The 22,877-nt window shown below is 35.7% G+C and overlaps 1 protein-coding gene across 2 annotated transcripts in view; it reads left to right on the plus strand.

Annotated features, from left to right (window-relative positions):
- The window catches only part of RBMS3 (RNA binding motif single stranded interacting protein 3), a 612,128-nt gene that overhangs the window by 539,870 nt on the left and 49,381 nt on the right, over nt 1-22,877 (plus strand). For both annotated transcript variants that reach the window (XM_063303918.1, XM_063303920.1), the window contains exons 9-10: nt 3,139-3,235; nt 9,096-9,146. In XM_063303918.1, coding sequence (XP_063159988.1) covers nt 3,139-3,235; nt 9,096-9,146 — 148 coding nt within the window. The remainder of the gene's footprint in view (nt 1-3,138; nt 3,236-9,095; nt 9,147-22,877) is intronic.

The raw sequence follows: 22,877 nt of genomic DNA on the forward strand, positions 1-22,877 counted from the left end.
CCATTTTGAAAATTCCAGGAAATCTATATCGAAGCACACAAATCTTGCAGGAAAGTATTCCAGCATGCTATCCTAGGTAAGAAATACTTTGAAAAGATTGGAACTGTTGCACCAGTCACTAAAATGGCGAGAAAGAGGAGGTACAGTAACAACAGTTCATTGCTTGAAGATAATATTAAACATCTGGAAAAACAGTAATGTAGGTTTTAAGTCCCACTAGGAAAGCCTCAAACAAGAACAGGATATGAAGCTTTTTAATTTCACCCCCAAATAGCCAGATAATAACAGACACAATAAGAACAGAAAGACCTTAGTTTCCCTCTCTCTGTATATATATACACTAAAGAAAGAGAGAGAAATGTGTTTTGTGCGTGTGTGTGTAATAAATAACTGTATATAGTAACTAATTTCTTTATATAGTAGCTACTTGCTCGCTGAATTTTATTAAAGCACTTTTATAGCCCTTTGAGAATATGGAAAAAAGAAAGAAATCTAGCTTCACTTCATGTTTGTGGCTGATCTATAAGACTTACTATATTCTGTAGCTTAATAAGTTCCAGGCTATTTGCCTTTAATTCACAGAAATTACCTGATTTTCCACTTCAGAATTTCACAGAGTAATGTTAATTTTGGTAATTAATACAGCTGTCATGATTTTATAATGATTTTATATATTTATAATAGATATATTTTGATCTGTAGGATTTAGGCTTTTCAAGGTTCTTCTCTGATTCACAGTTTATAATACCTGCTTTAGAAATTCCTCCAATCTTTTTACTGGCCTTGGAATTAGCTCTTCATTAATGATTGGTAATATTATCAAGCTATTCTAATAATAATGAAATTATTACATTATTACATTTTTAGCAATAATGCTTCATCTTATAGTTAAAGACTAGGTTTATATATAATGTCTAAACCTCTATTTCTTTTTCTGAGAACTTATTAAATTTTTAAAGGTTACCTATATATTCTATAAATACTTCCTCTTATATGTATCCTCTAATTCCATTTTGTTATGTGTATACTTCGATTCATTTTTAGCTCATTTCTCATCACTTTCATCTTGAAAATTGGTCTTTCACTAGCATTATTGCAAAACAGAAGCATTTCAGAAGATTTGACTTGTTGAATAAAGGGCAGAATTTTAATCTCATCAACTTTGTAATTATTTGTATTATTTGTAAAATTAATAAAGGCGGGATAGAAAACAAATCAAATCAATTCTGACAAATACTTTTTCTGCTGCAATACAATTCTTTAAGAATGCCTCCACTGTATTCAGTGGAGTTATTTCGAAAACTGAAAATGAATTTAACTTTTGCTTAATTTTGTTATTTTAAATTTTAAATTTGGCTTTAATCATCTTTTAACTGGTTAATATATTTTATTTATTTATTCTAGTTTCCCCAATAACTGATGATTTTTCTTTATTAAGAAATTTGATTCAATTACGTTAGTCATGAGTAGAGTTTGGCAGAATTGCATGGGACTCTTTTTTAATTAATTGTTCAGTAGTTATATTAATCTAAACAGTGTGATGGTTATGAAGTCAGAATTCTAGTAATGATAGCTACAGTTAATCATTACAGAAAAAGTCTATGTAATTATTCAGTATGTCAGTAAATCATAATGGTATTCATTTTGTGGCACAGAACTCTTTTCGTTACTTTTAAGTTCCCAAAGCAATTGGTTAGAAGCAGAATTTGTCACCAGATTATCATCGACTCTGTAGTTCCAACATTTCACCTTCACCATTTCTGCATATATCAGTTTCTCATCTGTCCTATTCCCAGATGAATATGTAACTGCAGGCTTAGAAATTAAGGCTTTATCTGGACTTAATTGTTACTGCAACTTTATGGGGAAGAAGTAAATCTCTCCCCCCAGTTCCCAGATCTTGACTGAAGTGAAGCCTTTAGAATTAAGGAAGACAAAATCTCTCAATTTTCATTCACGTTTTCTCATTTTACCAACTGCAGTAAAACGTTTACTTGGACTCATTTCTTCATCAGTTTCAAAATTCAGCAAAAGAAAACAAAACAAAAAGCTGCACATTAATTAATACAAGTTTTTTGTGCATTGGTTTTAATATTAAGTTTGATAACATCTTTTTTAGTGTGTACACTTTTTTGTTGATGAACAATTGTTTCTCATTATACAGTATTTATTTTTCTTTAATATGGATGTTGTTTCCTAATATGTATATTTTAATGACAGTTTCCAGAAGCAAAACCTACAAAATCCTTTAATAGGGAAGGATGTTTTTCTTGCCACGCAGGCTGATATAATATGACTAGGGTACAATATTATAATTTAATCATTTATGTTATATAAACAGTGGTGTGATCGATTGTTGTAACATGCAACACATGTAAAAAAAGGAGCAGGGCTTTGATTGCACAGCTGTGGCTGCCATCTTTTTTTTTACAACCCCTACCCCACCCCCCACGCAGATACCCCTGGTTGCTGATATTCATTGAATGTGGATTATAAATCCATGAAGACAGTGTATATTCTTATGTTCCTTTTTCAAACAGGCCCACCACCTCTTCTCTTTTCTAAAAGGGGATTGTGTAACATTGGAATATGAAGGATTGTGGACCAAACACAATAAATATAAATTTTGTGACAAAGTGCCCATTACCAAGGCTAATATGAAAGAAAGAGGTTGAGGGCCTTATTTCAACCTTATTTTGGTTAGTCTCTGACTTCAAGGTTAGTTAGAAATCTGAGTAAAAGAAGTTTTTAATTAAATTTCTCCCAATGTCTTGATCATAGTCCAAAAACTAGCCCAGCTTTTTTTTTAAAAAAGCATATTGCTAATGGAAAGGCAGGAGCATAAATTTATTTATTTATTTATCAAATTTAGCCACTGCCCATCTCCCCCAAAAGAGGGACACTGGCCAGTTTGCAATAAAAGTATTCCCATTTACTGCTTTATTTTATTATTTTATCTGATTTATATCCCACCATTCTCTCCAATGATTATTCCACAAGTTTAATAATAATTAAAATAGAGAATATAGATACATTTGTCTTCAGTTGGCAGTGGCTTATGAAACAGTCCATGTCAGTCCATTACCTCAAATCTTCCTTTTCTTTTTCTTTTTCTTCCTTTTTTTGTTTTGTTTGCAGATTTTATTCCTCACCGTACAGTATTGCTACAAACCGCATGATTCCACAGACATCTATCACGCCATTCATTGCTGCTTCCCCTGTCTCCACATATCAGGTATGTTTGAATCGCCTCATATACCCTTAAGTCAGTATCTGTGATTTGAATATCAATGGAGAATAAATATATACAAAGTATAGTAAAGACCTGCACATTACTTTTGCTATTCAGTGGCACTTAAAAAGGAGAGTTATTTACAATTCTTGATGTATTCTGGTTATGGCAGTTTATCTAAAGTAAAAAAAAAACAACTATTGTTAGTATCAACCAGCAGATCTATCCGTGAGTTTAATTTTCAGACATGATTGTTCCAGTTATCATACTACAGTAAGATTTCCTTTAACCTGTTATTAAAAATTACCCCATATATAGAAAACTTACACTGATACTTCCTTAGATTGAGAATAACATTTCAGTTTATTTAAGCATGTCTTTTAAAAAACAAAAAGTGATGGTCAGAAAAATAACTTTGGCAAAATTGGTATTAGGTACATTAGTTGGGTAATGGAATGTCTGCAAGCAAACAACCAAGCTCAGAGAGCACCAAGGCCTCCACAGTTTAATCCTGAGCTACAGATAGTCTCTTCTATTGAGAACTGGTATTGTTTGATGTCCCACAACTACCATAACACCAACATTAGCAATGGCTGCTGTTAAGTATTTGCTGAAATAAAGATAAGTCTTCTTAACTAAGCAATGTACATATTTTCACTATGGGCTAAAGTTGCAGTGGAATTAAGACTTGCACCCCTCCAAAACAGGATAGAATGGACATAAATACAAAGCACCTCCCCTTGAATCAGTGCAGCAACCCCATTTGATGCAAGGCTTCCACAGGTGCTATGGAAGCCATCTCTGGCTGTCCATGTGCATGCACAGCCATGTTGCTTTGCCTGGAGCAACTTCTGAAGCAAGCAAGGCATCTCTGTGCATTGGGGCTGTTACACTGGGGACTGCTTTAGAGCCAGGCAGAGAAGCCTTTCTAGGGCTGGTTTGGTCCTCTGTGTGTTGTGATTACTCTCTTCCGTAAAGCATACACACAGAGAGAATTCAGAGACATACAAAGAAAACTGCCAAGAGTCACAAGATTGCCATGGGACAGAAATCAAATAAATAAATAAATATGCATACATACAGAAGGCTACATCTCTTCTTTGATTCTGAATTCGAATCATTTAGAATTCTGATTAATCTATTTAAATGTAGCCATGCTGCACAACATCTTAAGGAATAACACAGACTGCTTTTTCACTATTTTAAATACCTGAGTGATCTCTTCCACCTCTTCCATGTTTCTGTCTGTGCAAGAGATCTTTCTATAAGTAGCAAAACTGCACAAGTAGCATAACATGTCTAAAGCAAACTATTCTTTTGTAACAGTCATTTTAAATTGATTTTTAAATATCAGTTTGTTTCCTGAATAATTAGTTGTCATGACTTTTGCTTGGTAAATGTATTATCATATTGCATTTGCCCTTGCATAATGTTTCCAATCAACATGGGATATTTTGCAGACGAAGAGGACATTTTAAATTACAGTGTAACCTCATTGTAACCGAGAAAGCTGGTGGGGGCGAGGGAAGGAGGAGTGTCTGTTATAGACATATTGGTTAGAGAGTACATTATCGGTGGTTTGCTCTATTTGCATAATGATGTATTACACATGTACATCAATTTATATTATTTGTGTAACAAATACTTATGCAAACAAAATTAATTGGTGAAAAATTTGGTCCGTTCCATACAAAGTCTGTTGCATCAGCATCTGCTTAATTAAGCCCTCACTGTATTCTGATTTATTTTAATTTTTATATTTTTAGGCTAATGAAATTTCTACTGTTCATGTCAGTACGTTAGAAAGATAGATTATCTATATATCAAATAGACAAATAAGACAGGAAAGTAAATCAATCAGGCACATCCTCAGCAAGGCTCAAAAAAGTAAGGTCAGAAAGAACATGTTTTACCACATGTGGTGGTCATGTTAAAAAAACTCAAAAGTACTGGGAAGTCTTACATAGTATAATGCATAAAATCTTGGAATTTAATTTTGAGATGAAACCACCACTTGTCATACTAGGTATAATCTCAGAAAAAATCAACAAGAAACATAATTTAATGAGATATATGTTTACAGCAGAGATCCAGTTTGGTGTAGTGGTTAAGGCACCAGGCTAGAAACTGGGAGACCATGAGTTCTAGTCCCACCTTAGGCACAAAGCCAGTTGGGTGACCTTGGGCCAGTCACTTTCTCTCAGTCATAGGAAGAAGGCAATGGCAAATCACTTCTGAAAAACGTGCCGAGAAAACGGCAAGGATTTATCCAGGCAGTCTCTGAGAATTGGAAACAATTGAACTGATTAAAAGAAAAAAGCTTATAGAGGTGAGAATAAATTTTGCTTAAAGCTAGAAGAAAGACACAGTTCTGACAATAAACTTAAACTTGGAGAATAAGCAGCAGTGGCAAAACTAACAGTATGTACGGTAGTAGTTTAACTAAATTTAACCTAAACTGTTCCCATACATAGAACACATCACACAGCATGGCAAATATAATTACTTACTGTCTGATTTCTAAGGGGGCCTAAAGGTCTACAAATATTGCTAATCAGCAGATGCGTAAAAAGGGGGGAGTCACAAACCCAATAATCCTTTTTTAATTTTCCTTTTTTCTTTTTCTACTTTTTTTGGTATTTTAGTTCTTGTTAAATTTGCTTTGTCTATTTTTTCCTTTCATTAACATGTATGTATGTATGTATAAGCGTGTGTGTATATAGTAACAATACAATGGAGACTTTAAATAATCGGTTTAAGACTGAAACCTCTATTATACAACAAATACTTATTATGGTGGTTCATCTTTCAATATTATACTTAACATTGGATGAAAAAGCCATATAATTTTATGCTTGTAATATTGACATCCTAAATTTAATATTGATAGAATATTTTTCTTTCTATTGCCTCTTGTCAATACCCTTAAGCTATCTAAATAATAGAATGTTAGTCACCTTTAACCATATTATATAAACATCACTGAATTGAAACAATACAATATAACAAGATTTACAACATAATAAAAAGAGAAAAAAAATTAAAAAGTCAAGGTGATGGCCACAACTGCTCAGTCATAGCCATCATCTTGATTTTTTTTAACTACCTGGGCTCCTGAGAGCAACTTTTGTTTTCTAAGTATCTGAGGATAAATTTTCAAGAATATGATGAATCATGAAAAATTAATTTGTCAAATAGAATCTGGTAGTAGAATAAGAAAAAAAAATTAAAACAGAATAATTATTAGACCTATGATACCTGATTTAAAAAGTTTTACAAGTGTTTCATGAAAGGAATTATTTAGCCACCAAATATTTAAATGACTGATGAGGTAAGTATTTGAAGAGATGAAAATCTAGAGAGAGAAAAGTTGCCAGTAGCCTAAGATATGAAAAGAAAGTTTTAAAGAAGACTCTGTATCTCAGCAGGGTTTGAATTCCACTGAGCAGGATTTGCCATTTGTTCCAGAATCTCCACATACCAGGATCTGAAACGATAAGCATCTTACTAAACATGAATACTGAGAATTCACAGCATTAGGCACTAAATGATAGCTAACCCTGACTCTAAACATTGTATATCAGCACTTCCAAGAAGAAAGGACAAGATGGCAGCTAAAATTCTTCCAGAAAATATTCCTAAAATCATTTTGATATAACAACCTATCCAAATTAAAGAAAGCCAAATATCTTTATCATAGATCTTGTATTGATCTCCCCAACCCCAAGTTATTCTATTTTCTTTCAATTATTAAGATTTTGTTCTCCTTTACATATATTGCAAAGTTATAAGGGAAACCTTGAACATTATTAAGAATATGATCAAGGCGAACGCTTAAATGAAGGTCTTGCAATGCCACCCTGTGTAGCTTGGCTTTTACATAGCCTGACAGCACCTTCTCTCAGGAACTTTGCACTGCTTCAGAAACAGCTCTGACCTGTCCTTTCACAGGACATTGACACATTTCAAGAATTTTTTTCTGGCTCTGATTTTTATTAAGTAGTTCAATGTGTATTGATGTATTGATTATACAGCATTTCAATTTGTAGGTTGCTTTACCTCATTGCATGTCCATTGGCAGGGGGTGGGGACAAAAGGAGGCAAACAGAGTGAACAGGTAGAAGAGAGGCCAAATTGCTAGTAGGGGAGGTCAGGCAGGAACTGCAGCAATGATGGGCAAATGCATCTGCATCCTCCCATATGTACTTAATGTTGTCACTGACATGTGTCCTCCTAACTCGCTTCCATCATCACATTTTTCTTCCATAGTGCAGCTTCATAGCTAGATGCTTAGCAGCAGGGATTGCTCTGCAGCTTCAGCAAAGAATGATTCCCTTTCTACTGCTGCTGCCTCCTTTTATCCCCTCTGCCAACTTCCTGGATGCCAGATTCTTATTTCATCTTCATAGCTCTCAGTGGGGTTTTAAAGATATGAGGAATAATGCTTCCTTGTTGGTCGACTGGAGGGGACACTGTTTGATTAATGGTGATCAAGGCATGTTCTTTGCCTTTCTCAGCCAGCAAAAGTTTAGATAATTATAAAAGTGGCTTCCAAACAGTTTGCAAGGGCATGAAATCAGTGCCATTTGGAAATGTCTTGAACAATATAATACGGAAGTTGCCACACTATACTCTTATTATATAATACCCCATAAGTTGTTGGAACATGCTTGGTATAATTCCTCAGGTCTTTTTTTTCTTTGTTAGATATTTGTCTTATAGTTGATCCTCTGTAAAGTAAGCAATAGATGCAGAAAGAATTAAAAACAACCAGCAGCTTTGGATTTATGGCCTATTATGTATTTATGTTACATTAGGCAGTCAAGGCCTATAACTGCCTGATTTGATTATTTATTGGTCTTTCTGAGCTTGATTGAGCCAGACATTTCCTCCTTTGCTGTCTGAAAGCAAAGCAGCATTAGTAAACAAGATCTCATAAATTGCTAAAGTGAGATTATTCTTGATGGAGAGAATTGTGACATGATTTGATACAGAATATGCCAAGTTCAGGATTATTAGGAAACATGTTTCTCTGGTTTTGAACTGTTTTTAATTTGAAGTTTGCTTGTCAACATAGGATTTGTATATTTCTTGCTCATAAGCTTGCTACTTATTATAAAATATGAGATAATCATCAATCTCTGAGCTAATTGATCATGAAAACTCAGACTTTTTAAATATAGTCTGAGCATTCATTGTCTGTTGTCTTCCATCATAGTATTATGCTTTATTAAAGATAACTAAATTTTCTCAAAGCACCAGCAAAGAGTTTCTTCCAGTATGCCTGTTTGCATATATATCCTTTTATAAAAAAAGAAATATAGAGTTATGAATGAAGAGTGTCTGAAGTCCCTAGATTATAAATATGCCAATCCTCCCAATATGAAATTGCCATTAACATTATTTGGGTTCTGCAGGCATACTGTATATATTACTTTCTTTATATTAGTCACAATATGTGGCATTGATTGTTATTCGACTGTGCATAATTCAATCTTCATTATATTTCTCGATAGATTACCATGTATGTCAGCCCTCATTACACGGTGGCTTGTTCATATCAGTGTGATGTTCAGTGTTGTTGCTGTATAGTGTTCAGGTAGCATCCAAGCTGCAGTATCAATCTTGTCCAAGTCATTGATGATATCCTGCAACTAAGATTCAGACCCAAATTTCTTGAGAAAATGTCCAAAATATTACTCCCAACTCTGATATAATTTTAAGATATAAACATGTAAAATTATGAAATTTTCCAAAGTGAAACACAAAGCTACTTTTTTTTTCAAAGCAAGATTATTTCTGGGTGGTTTTTTTTTCCTTCTTCTTGCTGTTTTGCTAATAGACTATTCTATCTGATGCACAGGTTCAGAGTACTTCATGGATGCCCCATCCGTCATATGTTATGCAACCAACAGTAAGTGAGCACACACAAATGCCTTTCTTTTTTTATAAGGAATTCGACTCTACCCAGTGCTCTTTGGGATATAATGCTTTCAATTTAATTCCTGGAACTTTGGGTTAAAAGGGTTGGGTAGCAAGTAATGAGAAAAATCTACTGAAGATCTTGGGGAGCTTCATTCACATATGTCTCTGTGTCTGTGTTTTATACTGCCCACTAACCAGAGGATCTCAAGTACAGTCCATATGTTCAGGGGTAGCTTGGTCTTCTGTATCATGGTCCAAAATAGTAAAGAAAACTTTACTGCATAAGTGTGTGGTTTACAGCTGTAAGACTACAGTCACTAAGTTTGGAAAGCTGGTTTTTGCAGTGCTGTGGTTGTGGAATTTCATTAAATAGAATATATATTCTGTTTAAACTTAGGTGAGTTTTTTGCAATGATCCCTTGCAATCCTTGTGTTGGAGCAATCCTCTGTTTTCTTTTTGCACTAAGAAGGGGATAAGGACAGTCCTGAATGACTTCCATGTCAGGTGTTGAAAACATCTTCATTCTGGAAATGTCCTTAGCGAACCTCCTTAAATTCAATACTGTTTGTACTGAAAGACGATGTTGGTGGGTATGATCTTTGGGAGGGGACTGTGTTCTTCTTTGATGATGGCAAGAGAATTACAGAGTAAAGTACATATTGCATACTTTATGAATTATTACATTAGGAAGAACAAGAAAATTGCACTCCTGCGAATTCTCAATTGCCAGGACAAGTACATCTGCCGCTACTCTTGTTTATATATATATTTTTAAAAGAATGAAAATAGCTTTTATAGTTGACATACAAACAGTGGAGGAACAAACCTTACTGAACTAATGAAATATTCACCAAAGGAAATCAGAGCTGGTGTTTTGATTCTCTCCTGATCTAAAGATTTGGTTAGAATGTGGCATAAATATCCCATTCAAATTTAGTTAACTATAAAATGTGTTATTGCAGTTTTGGTTCATTCCATATATAAAAATACTTTAAGTTTCCATATACTTTTAATTGGAAAAATGTAAACATGCTTTCAAATGCTACCAGTTCACACCTTATTTAAATTCTGAAAAGTTGGAATAAAATAGTAAATTGAAATAATTTCTGTTATATTAAGGTCATTTCATGTTGAATGTTCTTTTTTCCCAGTAAGAAAAAGTTAAGGGTCAGAAATCTATAAAGGTTGCTTTTCATGTTCAAAAGATTACACAAGACAAAGCAGTTAGCTTTTCAAGATTTACGGTTTTATACAACAAATGGTGTATGGTCCGTATTCTTTTGAATAGGGGTGGGCAGCCTGACATCCCAAGGGTTTTGTGCCCTGTTTTGTCAAGTCCACAGCCCTTTCATCCTAATTTTCAAAAAATTGGTAACGCTTCATTGTTTCCTGCCATTTTGAGATGGAAAACACGAATATGGTGAAAAACCCCAGATAGTCTTTAGTTTAAAAACATGAAAAGAAAGAAAGCACATTCTCACACAACCCTGAAAGAAAATTCTGATGCTGGTGAAGGGATGGGGAGAGCAATCTTCTTATTCCATCCACTGTGATTTTCAGCCCAGCCTCTCAAATATTAGGCATAGTCCCTGGCTACTAAAAGGCATTTCAGAATCTATGTTTAATATTTGAATGGTAGTAAAACAATATTTTGTTTGTAAGAGTAACTGAATGTTTAGCTACAAGAACTATATTTCTAGCTACTGTTATACAACTGGTACTTTTTTTTTTCCAGAATGTACACAAATCACAAAGAGACAGTCTCTTAGCCAGACTAAAACAAAATGCTAAATCATAATTACCAGATTTTTGAACCCATGGCTTCACAAACTCAGATTCTAAAGTCAACCCACAGGTAATATCTATCATCAAAAGGCAACCTTGGACATCAATTTTCATTGGTTACAAACATAAAAATTAAAAGGATTCAGATTTCTCATTTTAAAATGTTGCTCTTTTTAGTTTTGTATTAGCTATTTTCTTGTTTTAGTTAATAAATCCTTGGATCAGTTTTCTGAAATACTTTTAATTTCTTCATATGTCCTCACAAAAAATTACCACTATTATTTATTATTCATGTTAAATATATTAAATTAAATGAAAAGGCCTCTTTGCACTTGATCAAAGACTTTGGTTTATGTGGACAGCTGTGTTTACTGTTCCAAATGAAATGTGATAGGTTCACCTACATAAGAAAGCAAATAGAAAATGTGTCATAAAAAAGAGTTTTCCTGTCAACTTGTTTCTACAAAAAAGTGACTTTTTTCACCATTTGAAAATGAGCTTGCTAAAACATAGAAAGCTAAAGAATGGATAATTAAATCATTCACATTCACATGGAGTATATGCTCATATTATAATACATATTAGAAATTTCTACTATAATATTAATTCCTGGTTAATATGAAGCAGCAATATTTCAGGATGGCTTTTAGGGGTTTACAGCTTTCAAAGACGTTTTGATTGTGGAAATGGAAAATTCTATAGACCTTGGAACAACACTTTGAATGCAGAAGCTCTTCAACTCAGTCCCTGACATTTTCAAGTAATGCAATTGGGTAGCAGATGATAGGAAAGATATCATCTGTAAACACCAGGGAGCTGCCACTAATCATAGTAGAAAATAGTAGAAAATATTGGACAGAATATGTAGAAGGCAGTTACTTACAAGCTATCTAGAATCCTTCTAAATATTACAATGGAATCTTCAGAGTCTCAGAAGAACTATTTGGTAAATTGTATGATAAATGCTAGGTGCGAAGATTACTGCAGATGCTGACTGCAGTCAGGAAATCAGAAGACGCTTAATCCTTGGGAGAAGAGCAATTATAAATCTCGATAAAATAGTTAAGAGCAGAGACATCACACTGACAACAAAGGTCCGCATAGTTAAAGCAATGGTGTTCCCCGTAGTAACATATGGCTGTGAGAGCTGGACCATAAGGAAGGCTGAGAGAAGGAAGATAGATGCTGTTGGAGGAAAATTCTGAGAGTGCCTTGGACTGCCAGAAGATCAAACCAGTCCATCCTCCAGGAAATAAAGCCAGACTGCTCACTTGAGGGAATGATATTAAAGGCAAAACTGAAATACTTTGGGCACATAATGAGAAGACAGGACACCCTGGAGAAGATGCTGATTCTAGGGAGAGTGGAGGGCAAAAGGAAGAAGGGCCGACCAAGGGCAAGATGGATGGATGATATTCTAGAGGTGACGGACTCGTCCCTGGGGGAGCTGGGGGTGTTGACGACCGACAGGAAGCTCTGGCGTGGGCTGGTCCATGAAGTCACGAAGAGTCGGAAGCAACTAAACGAATAAACAACAAATGATAAATGATAAATGCACTGGAGTGTGATCTGCAAATTAATTCAGGCACCAGAATACAAAGCACAGAAGTGGGTGGCAATGTAACAATGGCAACAAGAAAATGCTTAGAGGACCTTGGCAGCTCCTGGCAAGAAATGAGCCATGACTTGTGGTTCCTGGCCATGAGCTATTGTGTATGTACTGATTATTACAATTTATAGGCAGCAGTGATCTTTGGATTGTAGTGATAGCACCTTCGTGATATTTGCTCTTTTTACAAGTAATTATTGTAGATTCAAAAGTTGGCTGCTGTTTTAATATTTCAAGCATGCTCAGTTAGTGTACCAGCATGATGATCTAGAAATGGGACTGAGGTCCAACAAACAGTTGCCACACTGATTCCACTGTTCTGCACAGTGAATGTTATTGAGCAATTTACTGTATCCATTTTATTAAGAACATCATATAGTAATAGAGGTACAAGGAAAAAGATTTATTCACCATTTTTCAAAATTCAGAATACATGGTTCCTTTTTATTCTTCATGTACAAGGAAGGTAACAAGGTAATAGCTAAATGGAACAATTTAGATCTGTGATGGAGTAATCCCAACTGACATTAAAAATATCTCTGAGCAGTCTGTTCTTCATTACCATTAGGTTTTCATTTGGACATTTAAAAACAAACAAAACATGATTCCTTCATAGAGATAGAATATTGTTCTTACGTACTAATACATTTTAATGTGGTTGCACAGCTATTAACAGTTTGGATTATGGAATCACTAGAGAACAATTCAAATGGATTTTATTTCTATCTGAGAAATATATTAAAGTGTAGCAAAGTGCTCACAGAGTGAATTGAAGTTGTATCGTGGCTTATATATCCTGAAATGAGAGTCATTACTTTTTAGTGAGGAGTGATGATTGATTGAATGGTTGGACATCAAATTAACCAAATGTTCTTAGCATCATCATAAGAATACAATTCAGTACTTATTTGTCTCAAAAGTGCCAACTCTAGGAGATTAGAATATCTTTCTATGGCACTGGTTTCATTCAATTCAGAAATGCTTCCTGCTTGAAGAAACATTACTCCCACACTGGAATTTTTCTTTTTAAGAAGTGGATGTTCTCAATTGTCCCTCTCTCTTTCTCTCTTTATTTTCGACTTGGATGTGGTCAGTGAGTTCCTATGCTATCAGAAGAATGGAATGAAAATGTCTACAAATGGCACTTGAGCTATTTTCACAGCTGGATGTACCTCAGCCAGTGAGGGCAATTCCTTGCAGATGAATTAGCTCATAAAAGTATGTGATACAAAACATCTGCTACAAACAGAACCAAAAGATATGCCTATGAAGGCAACAGTTTAATGTGAGCACTTTCTGATGATGCTGAGGGAAATGTTCAGCAGGCTAACAGTTTCCATTTTCTTTGCAAAATCAAAGAAGTTATATATTCGAAGTAGTTTCTATTTAATGAAGTGAACAAATATGCTGCATAATCAAAATTTGGTTTGTGGCATTTTGACAACAGCAAATTCTAGCTACTCAAAAATCTTCTAGAGCACCTTTAATAAAGCAGTGAAGTCCTAGATGAATATCTTTAAAAGCTAACAATTAGACATGAACAAAAAGGGTTGTTCTGCCTTTTCTTGCCAATGGTGCATTAATACCAGCTGTTCTCAACAAAGTGCAGTAGAAATCCATTTCGATCTGGGTGATTCAGTGGCTGAATGTGCCTTGCAAATGTGTTCACATACAGAATGAACTATTCAGTACTGAATAGTACTGAGTTAAATCGAGAGATTTTCCTTCATCCGTAATAACTCTATGAATCATAGGTATCTCCATGGTATTTTGTTTGGGGGCTGTTGGGTTAGAAGCCTAGTTCTCTTTCTTTTGCTACTTGCAGATAAAACAATATATGTCTCAGGATAAACGAACATGCTAAACAGAAAAAGGAGGAGGGATTGCCTGGAACAGATCAATCAAAGGTAGTTGCATGTTGGTTATTACAGATCGATCACTCAAGGACTTTTTGACAGTTACGGAATACTCTCTGCAATATAGTGTAGTCTGTAGAAGCTAGAAGGTACCACAGATCTGGCTGGAATATTTCAGATACATTTTAAGGATTTAAAACATGGTTTTGTTAACCAGAAGAAAGTTTAAAAGCTTTCATAGAAAAGGGATGTATTTCATAAAACATAGTAAGAGTGTGCTATGGTGACATGACTACCACATTTGAAAGCAAGTTAATCAGCTGATGCTTGAAATTGTTTAGGTAATAAAAAACAGCAGGTCCAGCAGCAGATAAAACTTAGATTGGGGGTGGGGGGGAGGATGTTTTGCCACTGGAAATACGAATCAGCAGAACCTCCAGCACTCTCTGAAGACTGGCTCATGATGTTTTGGGCCATCATAACAAAAAATGAAAATGGGGGGGGGAGGAAAAGACCATGCAAATTAAACGAGATCTAGAGGACTGAAGAGATGCTCCTGTTACAAACTGGGATCTCCCACAGTACTAGTTCTGTTGGGACCTTAACACTATAGGTTATTAAGCAGGCTTCTGTGTTTCAGAATTCCAAAACTGAAAGTCTAATTATTAAATTATATATGAGATCAATTGTATATTGGCAATAAAATAAGCAGTTAACAATTTATGGGGAATATATCACAAAGAATATTTGAGGCTAGCATACAAATAAGAAATCAAATTCAAAGTAGTTAACAATCTGTGGAGAATTTAATACATTGGATGAGATACACTCTGAACTCCTTGTCTCTCATGGAGCTTAATACATTGAGTGCAATGGGATACCCACAAGGAGTTCAGAGAGTAGCACATTCAATTCAATGTGAAAAAGACAAAGCAGAAGAGAAAGCAGAGAAGGGTAGGGGAAAAGGATGTTCAGTGTTCATCTATACAAGGAGAGGGATGGAGCAGAATTTTTCTCTTCTGATTCTGATCATGGCAAAGAAAACCAGAATGTTGGAGATTTTCTGCCATGGCCAAGAGACAAAGAGAAATTTACAGAATGTTAGCATTCATAGCCAACACATACACAGACCCGTGTGCTAAGGGGGAGCTTTTTTTGTACAGGCACCATTTCTCTTGGGAATAGAAAATGAAAGAGAGAATGTTTCTGCATTGAAGAGGGGGAGATAAAGGCAAAGGGGGGAGGGGGAAAATAACCTTTCCTTTGTAGCTTGTGCCCGGAGTTCTCATCCTTAAAGGTCAGTAGTAGATGGGTCTTCCAACAGATCTATGGGAAGGAAGATACGGGGTCCCTACCAGTAGCTGCTTTGCCAGCACCCTTTGGCTGAGTCTGCTCAGTGTGCCTCTCTTGGCTTGCTGAATCCATGGCTCTCCTGGAACTGGAGACTCAGACCAGTTCAGATGGTAAATATTGGTGTACGACTTCTTTGTCATGATCCAACTGATCAGTAAAGCCAGCTGCTTCTTCTCCATTGCTATAGCTATTAGAATTGCTATACCTAAGGGGCCATGAAAGGAGTTATTGAAGACACCCCACTTTTCATCAAACTAGGGTCCTTTTTCTAACTAGGCATCCTGCCAGAATCCAGCCAGTCTCTTTGACTTAATTGGGTTTGAGCATAATAGTAAGGTTGTGCAAACATTAAGCCAAATTGGGGGTACAGCTTAAAGGGGGTGGAGCAAATCAGGTAGCACTTGATCCTCAACACAATAAAACCAATAACTGCTTCTGCTGAACTTAACTATCCAAAAGAGATCATAAATTTGCTATAGATTATTGTTTGTTTTTTAAATCTGAACTTACCAAGGAACAGATGAGACTTTTTCTGTTTGCTTTTCGTTTTTGAAAAGCATGGGGAGGGGGGATTAATACAGCATGAATGTCACTAGGATCATCTGTTTATCTTCCCAAAGCTCTGACAGTAACATTTTGAGAGAGTAGTTTTGTTAGTTATTATTGGCCCCTAAAGATACTTATCAAACCTCTCCTTAAGGGCAAAATAATAATAATAAAAATAAACCTTAAGGAATGCAATACAGTAAAACTGACCTTCAACACTGCTGCTGTCAGATGTTACTGTCTGTAAATAGTTCTTTGCTTAGTAAAGCTACCTCAGTCTCATCTCTAATTGTGGAAGATTTAAGAAGTTTGTTTACTTTGCTTCAAAATAAGTTTTAAGTAACAGAAGGAACCTTAGGCAATAAATTTATGCTTCTGTAAGAAATTGTTGTGCTTTTTCTGTTGAAAGTCCCAAGGAATCTTCTCTACAGCAGAGAAAATGGACACAAAAAAAGTATTTTTCTGTTATTGTGGGACCTTCTGCCTCACTCATGGTGACCTTGAAATTAATTCAGATGTCTCCATTTCTCTTTTCTGCTAAGAGCAAACAGCTTCCAATCTTTGGATCCATGCTTTTCAAGTTAATTTATATGTTGCATAGTTGAAGTTCTCTGAACTTGGTTTTTTTTTTTTTTTGGTTACAGATATTTTAACATTTCATTATTTTATTAGGAAACATTAGTGCACACGTTTTGGTGGAATAAAGTTTGCTGGTTATCAGAATTACAGATCTTTCTAGCTTACATGCTTTGTGTGTACTTAGATAGGAAGGTCCTGTGGGTGGATGGTGGTTTGCAAGATTGAAGCCTTGTTGTGGGTAGGTTATTCACTAGATAAGATGGTGGTTCTGTCTTATCTCTATTTTGGTTGCTTCCCGTGTGGTGATAATTTTGGGAAGAGATGGCCTTTTGGGGAAAAAGTTTTTCCTTTCTGTGATTATTGGGGAAAGCGTTATTCCTTTCTGCAGTGGGTTTTGGGTTGCTAGGTTGAGATGGCTCTAGTTAATCTAGGTGTTGGTTGATTGTTGGATTATGGGGGAATGTTGTACATTGAGCTGAGGCTGGGGCTTTAGGGATATCTTTTGATAGGTCTGTAGATTAGATTATTTTAGACTATGTTGTTTACCGATTGCTGCTTGACTGGGTTGCCATGTTCCTAATAATCCTCTGGCATTTTTGTTGTAAGGTTTTCATTGTTCCTGACTGAAATTAGGTCCTAGTTGCCTGCATGGAGGGAGATTAATAAAGTTATGACGTGTCTTTTGGCAGCTAGTTAGTATCCATGGATGTATTCTGCTAGTCTTCTGCCTCTTTGTCCTAGGTGATTGTGTTTACAGTCCTTGCATTTTATTTTATACATAACTCCTGTTGCATCATCCTTTGGTACTGGACCAGTCACTCTCTCTTAGCCCTAGGAAGGAGGCAGTGGCAAATGACTTCCAAAAATGTTGCCAAGAAAACTGCAGGACTTATTCACACAGTTGTTAGTGCTGTAACAGACAATTTTATTTGTGGGAGTTATTTTCCAGTGGATTTGGGTTTGTTGTGTGCTGTTGCCATTTCTGCTGGTGAGGGTGTCTAGAAAGAGTAGTCTGTTGCTTTCTTCTTTTATAAAGTTGATTCCTTCAAATGTGTGATTAATTAAGTTGAGCTTTCTAGCTGTTCTTTTTTTATTACAACAAAGGTGTCATTTGTATAGTGGAGCCATTTTTTGTCCTCAAAACCATTATTTGGATGGCTTTGAGGGCAAACGTAAATAAAGAAGCCAAAACATACTATTCTGAGACTAATACTGTACTTCTGAAAATACATCTGCAGTATCTGAATGGCTAAGTGATAAAAATACTTTCAAATTATCCTTGAAATAGAAAAATAGTTTATAATTTAAATCTATAAAATAGATTCCTTTATCTGGGAACAAAGAAAGAAGTGATACAGCTTTTTTGTGATTGCATTGGTTTTTGGTATTGGTTAAAGAACAACTTTTGTTCAGAAACAAAGTGAAACTAGGAAAAATAATTCTGCAACCAAGAAACAGTTTTTCTTCTGGTTTTACATAAGAAATGGTATAGCTAAAATATTCAGACAGCTCTAAGAAAAAAATACATACAATTTGCTTTCCTGCAAAGTTGCTTCCAATGAAAATTAAGTTTAGTATCTGTAGTCATAAAAAGGCTCAAAGAGATTGCTACTCAAAACAGCAGGGTACTTCATCACTTTTAATGTGTCAGAATCTATAAACAAAGCAGTATTTCCTGCATTTTTAAGCATTTGCAGTCCATATGGGTCACTGTATATGAACTGAAAAACTTTTAATTATAGATTCTAATTATGACATTGGGGTTCTTAAATGTGTTTAGAATGGTTGTTGAATCCTATTTTCTATGTTGGGCTAGGACCAAGACCAATCTACATCTGAATTAATTTAATAAGCATTGTATTCAATTCTTTTCCTAGTCTGATCCCTTTAAAAAGGGTGAGCACCTTTTAAAGTTTGGTGACTATTTTTGGTGGCCTCATGGATCTTCAGGTTATGGTCATCTCCCATATAAACTAATGTAATGTACTCTACATGGGGCTACCCTTGAAGACCATCTGGAAGCTACAACTGGTCCAGAATGCGGCCGCAAGGGCAATTCTAGGTGCTCCAAGATCAGCACATGTAACACCTATGCTGCATGAGCTGTGTAGAGTTCTAGTCTGCTTCCAGGTCCAATTCAAGGTGTTGGTTATTACCTTTAAAGCCCTACCTGGCATGGGTCCAGGTTACCTGAGGGACTGTCTCATCCCCATTATATCAACCCGCCCCACCCCGTCATGCAGAAAGGGCATGTTATGGACCCCGTTTGTAAGAGAATTCCATCTGGCGGGATCCAGGAAGTGGGCCTTCTCTGCAGCAGCTCCCACCCTCTGGAATATTCTTCCCCCAGAGGTTAGGCAAGCCCCCTCTCTCATGGACTTCTGTAAAAAACTGAAGACCTAGTTTTGCCATCGCGCCTGGGGCGGGGAGGGGAATTGTCATTCTTGGGGATAGCTGGTATCCTAGAATGGCCCCTCATATATTCACAGACTGAAGTAGAACCTTACTGCCATCTGGATTTTATTGTATTTTATATTTTTATCTCTTATTTATATCTGTATGTAATGTATTATTTATAGGTTGGACTAAATTTTCAATTTTATTTTTATTGTAAACTGCCCAGAGTCCCTCCTCATGAGGGAGATGGGCGGCAATAAAAATTTGATAAATAAAATAAAAGTATCCAGAACGTCAGGTTGTGCATCTTGAGAGAACTAGAAGGACCCAGGTCAGATGCGAAGACATTGAGACATGACAGAACCATTACAATAACTGTGTATAGGTGCTAACTGCCCTCTCAGTCTGCTGCTGTGCACTGGTGGGAAAAAGAGGTCTAAGATTTGAATCAGTGGAGAGAAAGAGGGAGAGAGAGAGAGAAAATGTGTGTGCTTATACGTGACAATTGCTGGTTTTCTGCTCCAACTATGGCTATTCTGGTATCTAATAAAACTAGCTTATCAAAGAGGTGTGTCTTCAAATCTCTGCCTACTAACTTTTGACCTTGAGTCACAGTCTGGGTGAAACCTGATAGATCTTATCTATTTCTCTCCTTTACAGTACTATTATTGAAAATAGAAGATTGTCCATGTTCATCTGACCCTTCTTAGTAGTACATGGAATTAATCTGGGTTTTTTTTCTGTAAGAGTTGAGTTGCCCGTGCTGGTGCAATAGAAGAAACTTTTACATTTGCCCTATTCCACTTCTTTATAATTTTCATTGCTAAAACTTTTAGGGAATTAGTTCCTCCAGCCTGTAGATTGGTGCAGAATGTATACATAATGATTTTGTGAATTCAAAAAGAAATGGACCTTAATCTCCTCCTCCCAAACCTTTTACAGTTGCTCTTTCTAAATATGGCAAATATACTCCAGCTGTTTTGGAGAAATGGGGAGCATTTAGATAGGAAATTTTTTTAGAGAGAATACAATTTGAAATATGTAGTTAATTTTTTATTTAAGCACAGACTTTAATTATCACAGATGAAAGTGACAATTGAAGAAAAAATACTCTTGAATAAATAAAATATAAAAATAACACAGATAGAAAATAGATTAAATAATTCACCCTACTACATATGTAATACTGTATACCTTTGTAAAATATATGTGTACTCAGACATAGTACGTAAGCCAAGATCTTTGGTTAAAAATATCAGGAGGGCACCAAATTCCTTCCATCTGCTGTGGTACATGAAAGCTTTTCATATCATGACTGTAGATTATAGTCAGGATTTAGTCTTTTTGAATATGAATTGGAGAATGAAAGACATGGGTTCATTCATACTCACTGGAGATATAGTCTAGACAAAATTCTGTAAGTTTCTTGGCCAGTCAAGAATAAATTAGTAGCATGGATAATTGATTGAAATACTCCTCAAGTAATATATATAATTCTTGAAAATATTACTTATTTTTTCAGCTAGTCAAAGGAAATTTCACATCAAAGCAGCTGTTAGTTGGAGGAGAAGGATAGCTGGTTTTGAAGGAAGAATAGCATTACATCAAGGAAAACTTTTCATTTGATGTCTTCAGTTAACTGTGCAACTTAAAGCAACAGAGGCTATTTTGCATATGGATCTATTGCCTTCTTAAATTTGCATTCCTTTGAAATGAGAGGCAGAACTCTGCAGGGACCACTAGTCAGCGGGTGACTGCGGAGATAACTACTCAGCAGTTAAGCAGTCTTTTAAATAAACAAATACCCTTTTACTTTGGTAATCTTGATTAATGAGCACAGTCAGCAGGACAATTCTCACTGTAAATAATTCTATCACCTCTCATCAGTATAAGGCATTTCTGGTCCAAATAAATTTCTCAATGGTTAAAAAAAAATTGTGTATCTTACACCTTGAAAATCAGCGGAGAATGGCAACTGCAGTAGTTCTCTCCTAACAGAAGTCCATTTAGGTTTTATACTGAGCTGTTGAAATGAATTTCTGTACTGCACATACAGTACCCATCCCATCCCTACAGTAGCTCTTGGTGCATAATACTTGAACAGGTATTATGCACCAAGAGCTACTGTAAGTACGTAAAGGTGTTGTAAGAGCAACTCATCTTACAAAACTGGACTTCTCTTCATAGCACCTAAATCTGCTCAAAAAGGTCCACCAAATATAGATATTTTGGACAGATGGTATGCCATCAGTTGAAAGACAACAGTGGATACAATCTAGTAAATGATACTACTGAAAAGATAAAGCACAGATAAGCAAGAGTGCTTCCCACAGTTGGGTGGTAGATGCATATTTACTGTAGAGTTTGTAATATTTATTGTTTCTTAATCCTTATAACCCATTCAGAGTGCTTGATGAGTGAGGAGCCCTAGAAATTTAAATTACAAATAAAAATTCACTGGCCTTGATTTTGCTTAGAATTGAGTTGATATAATACAGTTTTGTGACTAGAAACACAATAGGCATAGATACATACAAAACGTGGGAAAAATTTTCATCCATAAATCACAAGTATACATTTCAATTTCTATTAAAAAGGAATCAGCAGAAGTTACATGATTCACAAGCTGTTTCAGTCCCAGTATTTTCAATACAATTAAAGTTAAGACACATGTTTTATTTTAGGTTTAGTGAACATACCAGAACAAGTTGCAAATTGTTTAACATTCAGTTTGCACTTCAAGCAAATGCAAAGGCAGCTAGAAAGCTGGGCTGCTCAGAAGCACACACGTTCCAGAAGAAATGTATTCTGTAAGCTGCCCAATGTATGCTATATGGCTTGGGGCCAGGCTATTTGAAATACCGTATTACCCCACTTAGTACATCTATCCAGTCCACCAGAGCAGGGAGGCAAGGTATGTTGCGGGTCCCATCAATGAGGGAGGTACACCTGGTGGGACAGAGAAAAAAGGACTTCTCCGTGGTGGCTCCCTCCCTATGGAATATCATTCCCCTGGAGAGAAGATTGGCCCCCACCTTGATACATTTCTGGAAGGCTCTGAAGATGTGTTCTGTCAGTGGGCCTGGATAACCCAGGCCAATATGGAGAAGATTAAATGGTTAATTTAGGGTGTGTCTGTTGCTGCAGGGGTGGGGAGGTTTATTGGCTTTTTCTTGTTTTACTGGTTTTTTATTCTGTAAGCTGCCCAGAGTCACTGTGTGTAAGTTAGGCAGACATATATATTTGTTTAATAAATAAATAAAATAAATAATCTACACTAGCTGTATCATTTTGGAACTTACTTTTAAGATCTTCACATTGATTTATAAAGTCCTAAATGGCATGGGCTCAGGTACATGGTACTGTTCTGGAATGTACCGCTCTGCCCTTTAAATCTTTGGAGAACAAAACACTCTTCTTAAGGGATGACTACAATGGTTCCCAGAGATGGTGCCCTTATTATAGTGGGAATAATGGACTGTCATGGATGTCAAGGTGGGAGTAGATAGCCCATTCTTCTTCTTTTTAAAAACAGTGAATTATATGTATAGCATGCTGCTGATTGGACTGGATGACTGTTTGTATTTTTATTTA

The sequence above is a fragment of the Candoia aspera genome, chromosome 4, assembly GCF_035149785.1.
Source record: "Candoia aspera isolate rCanAsp1 chromosome 4, rCanAsp1.hap2, whole genome shotgun sequence".
NCBI classification, from domain to species: Eukaryota; Metazoa; Chordata; class Lepidosauria; order Squamata; family Boidae; genus Candoia; species Candoia aspera.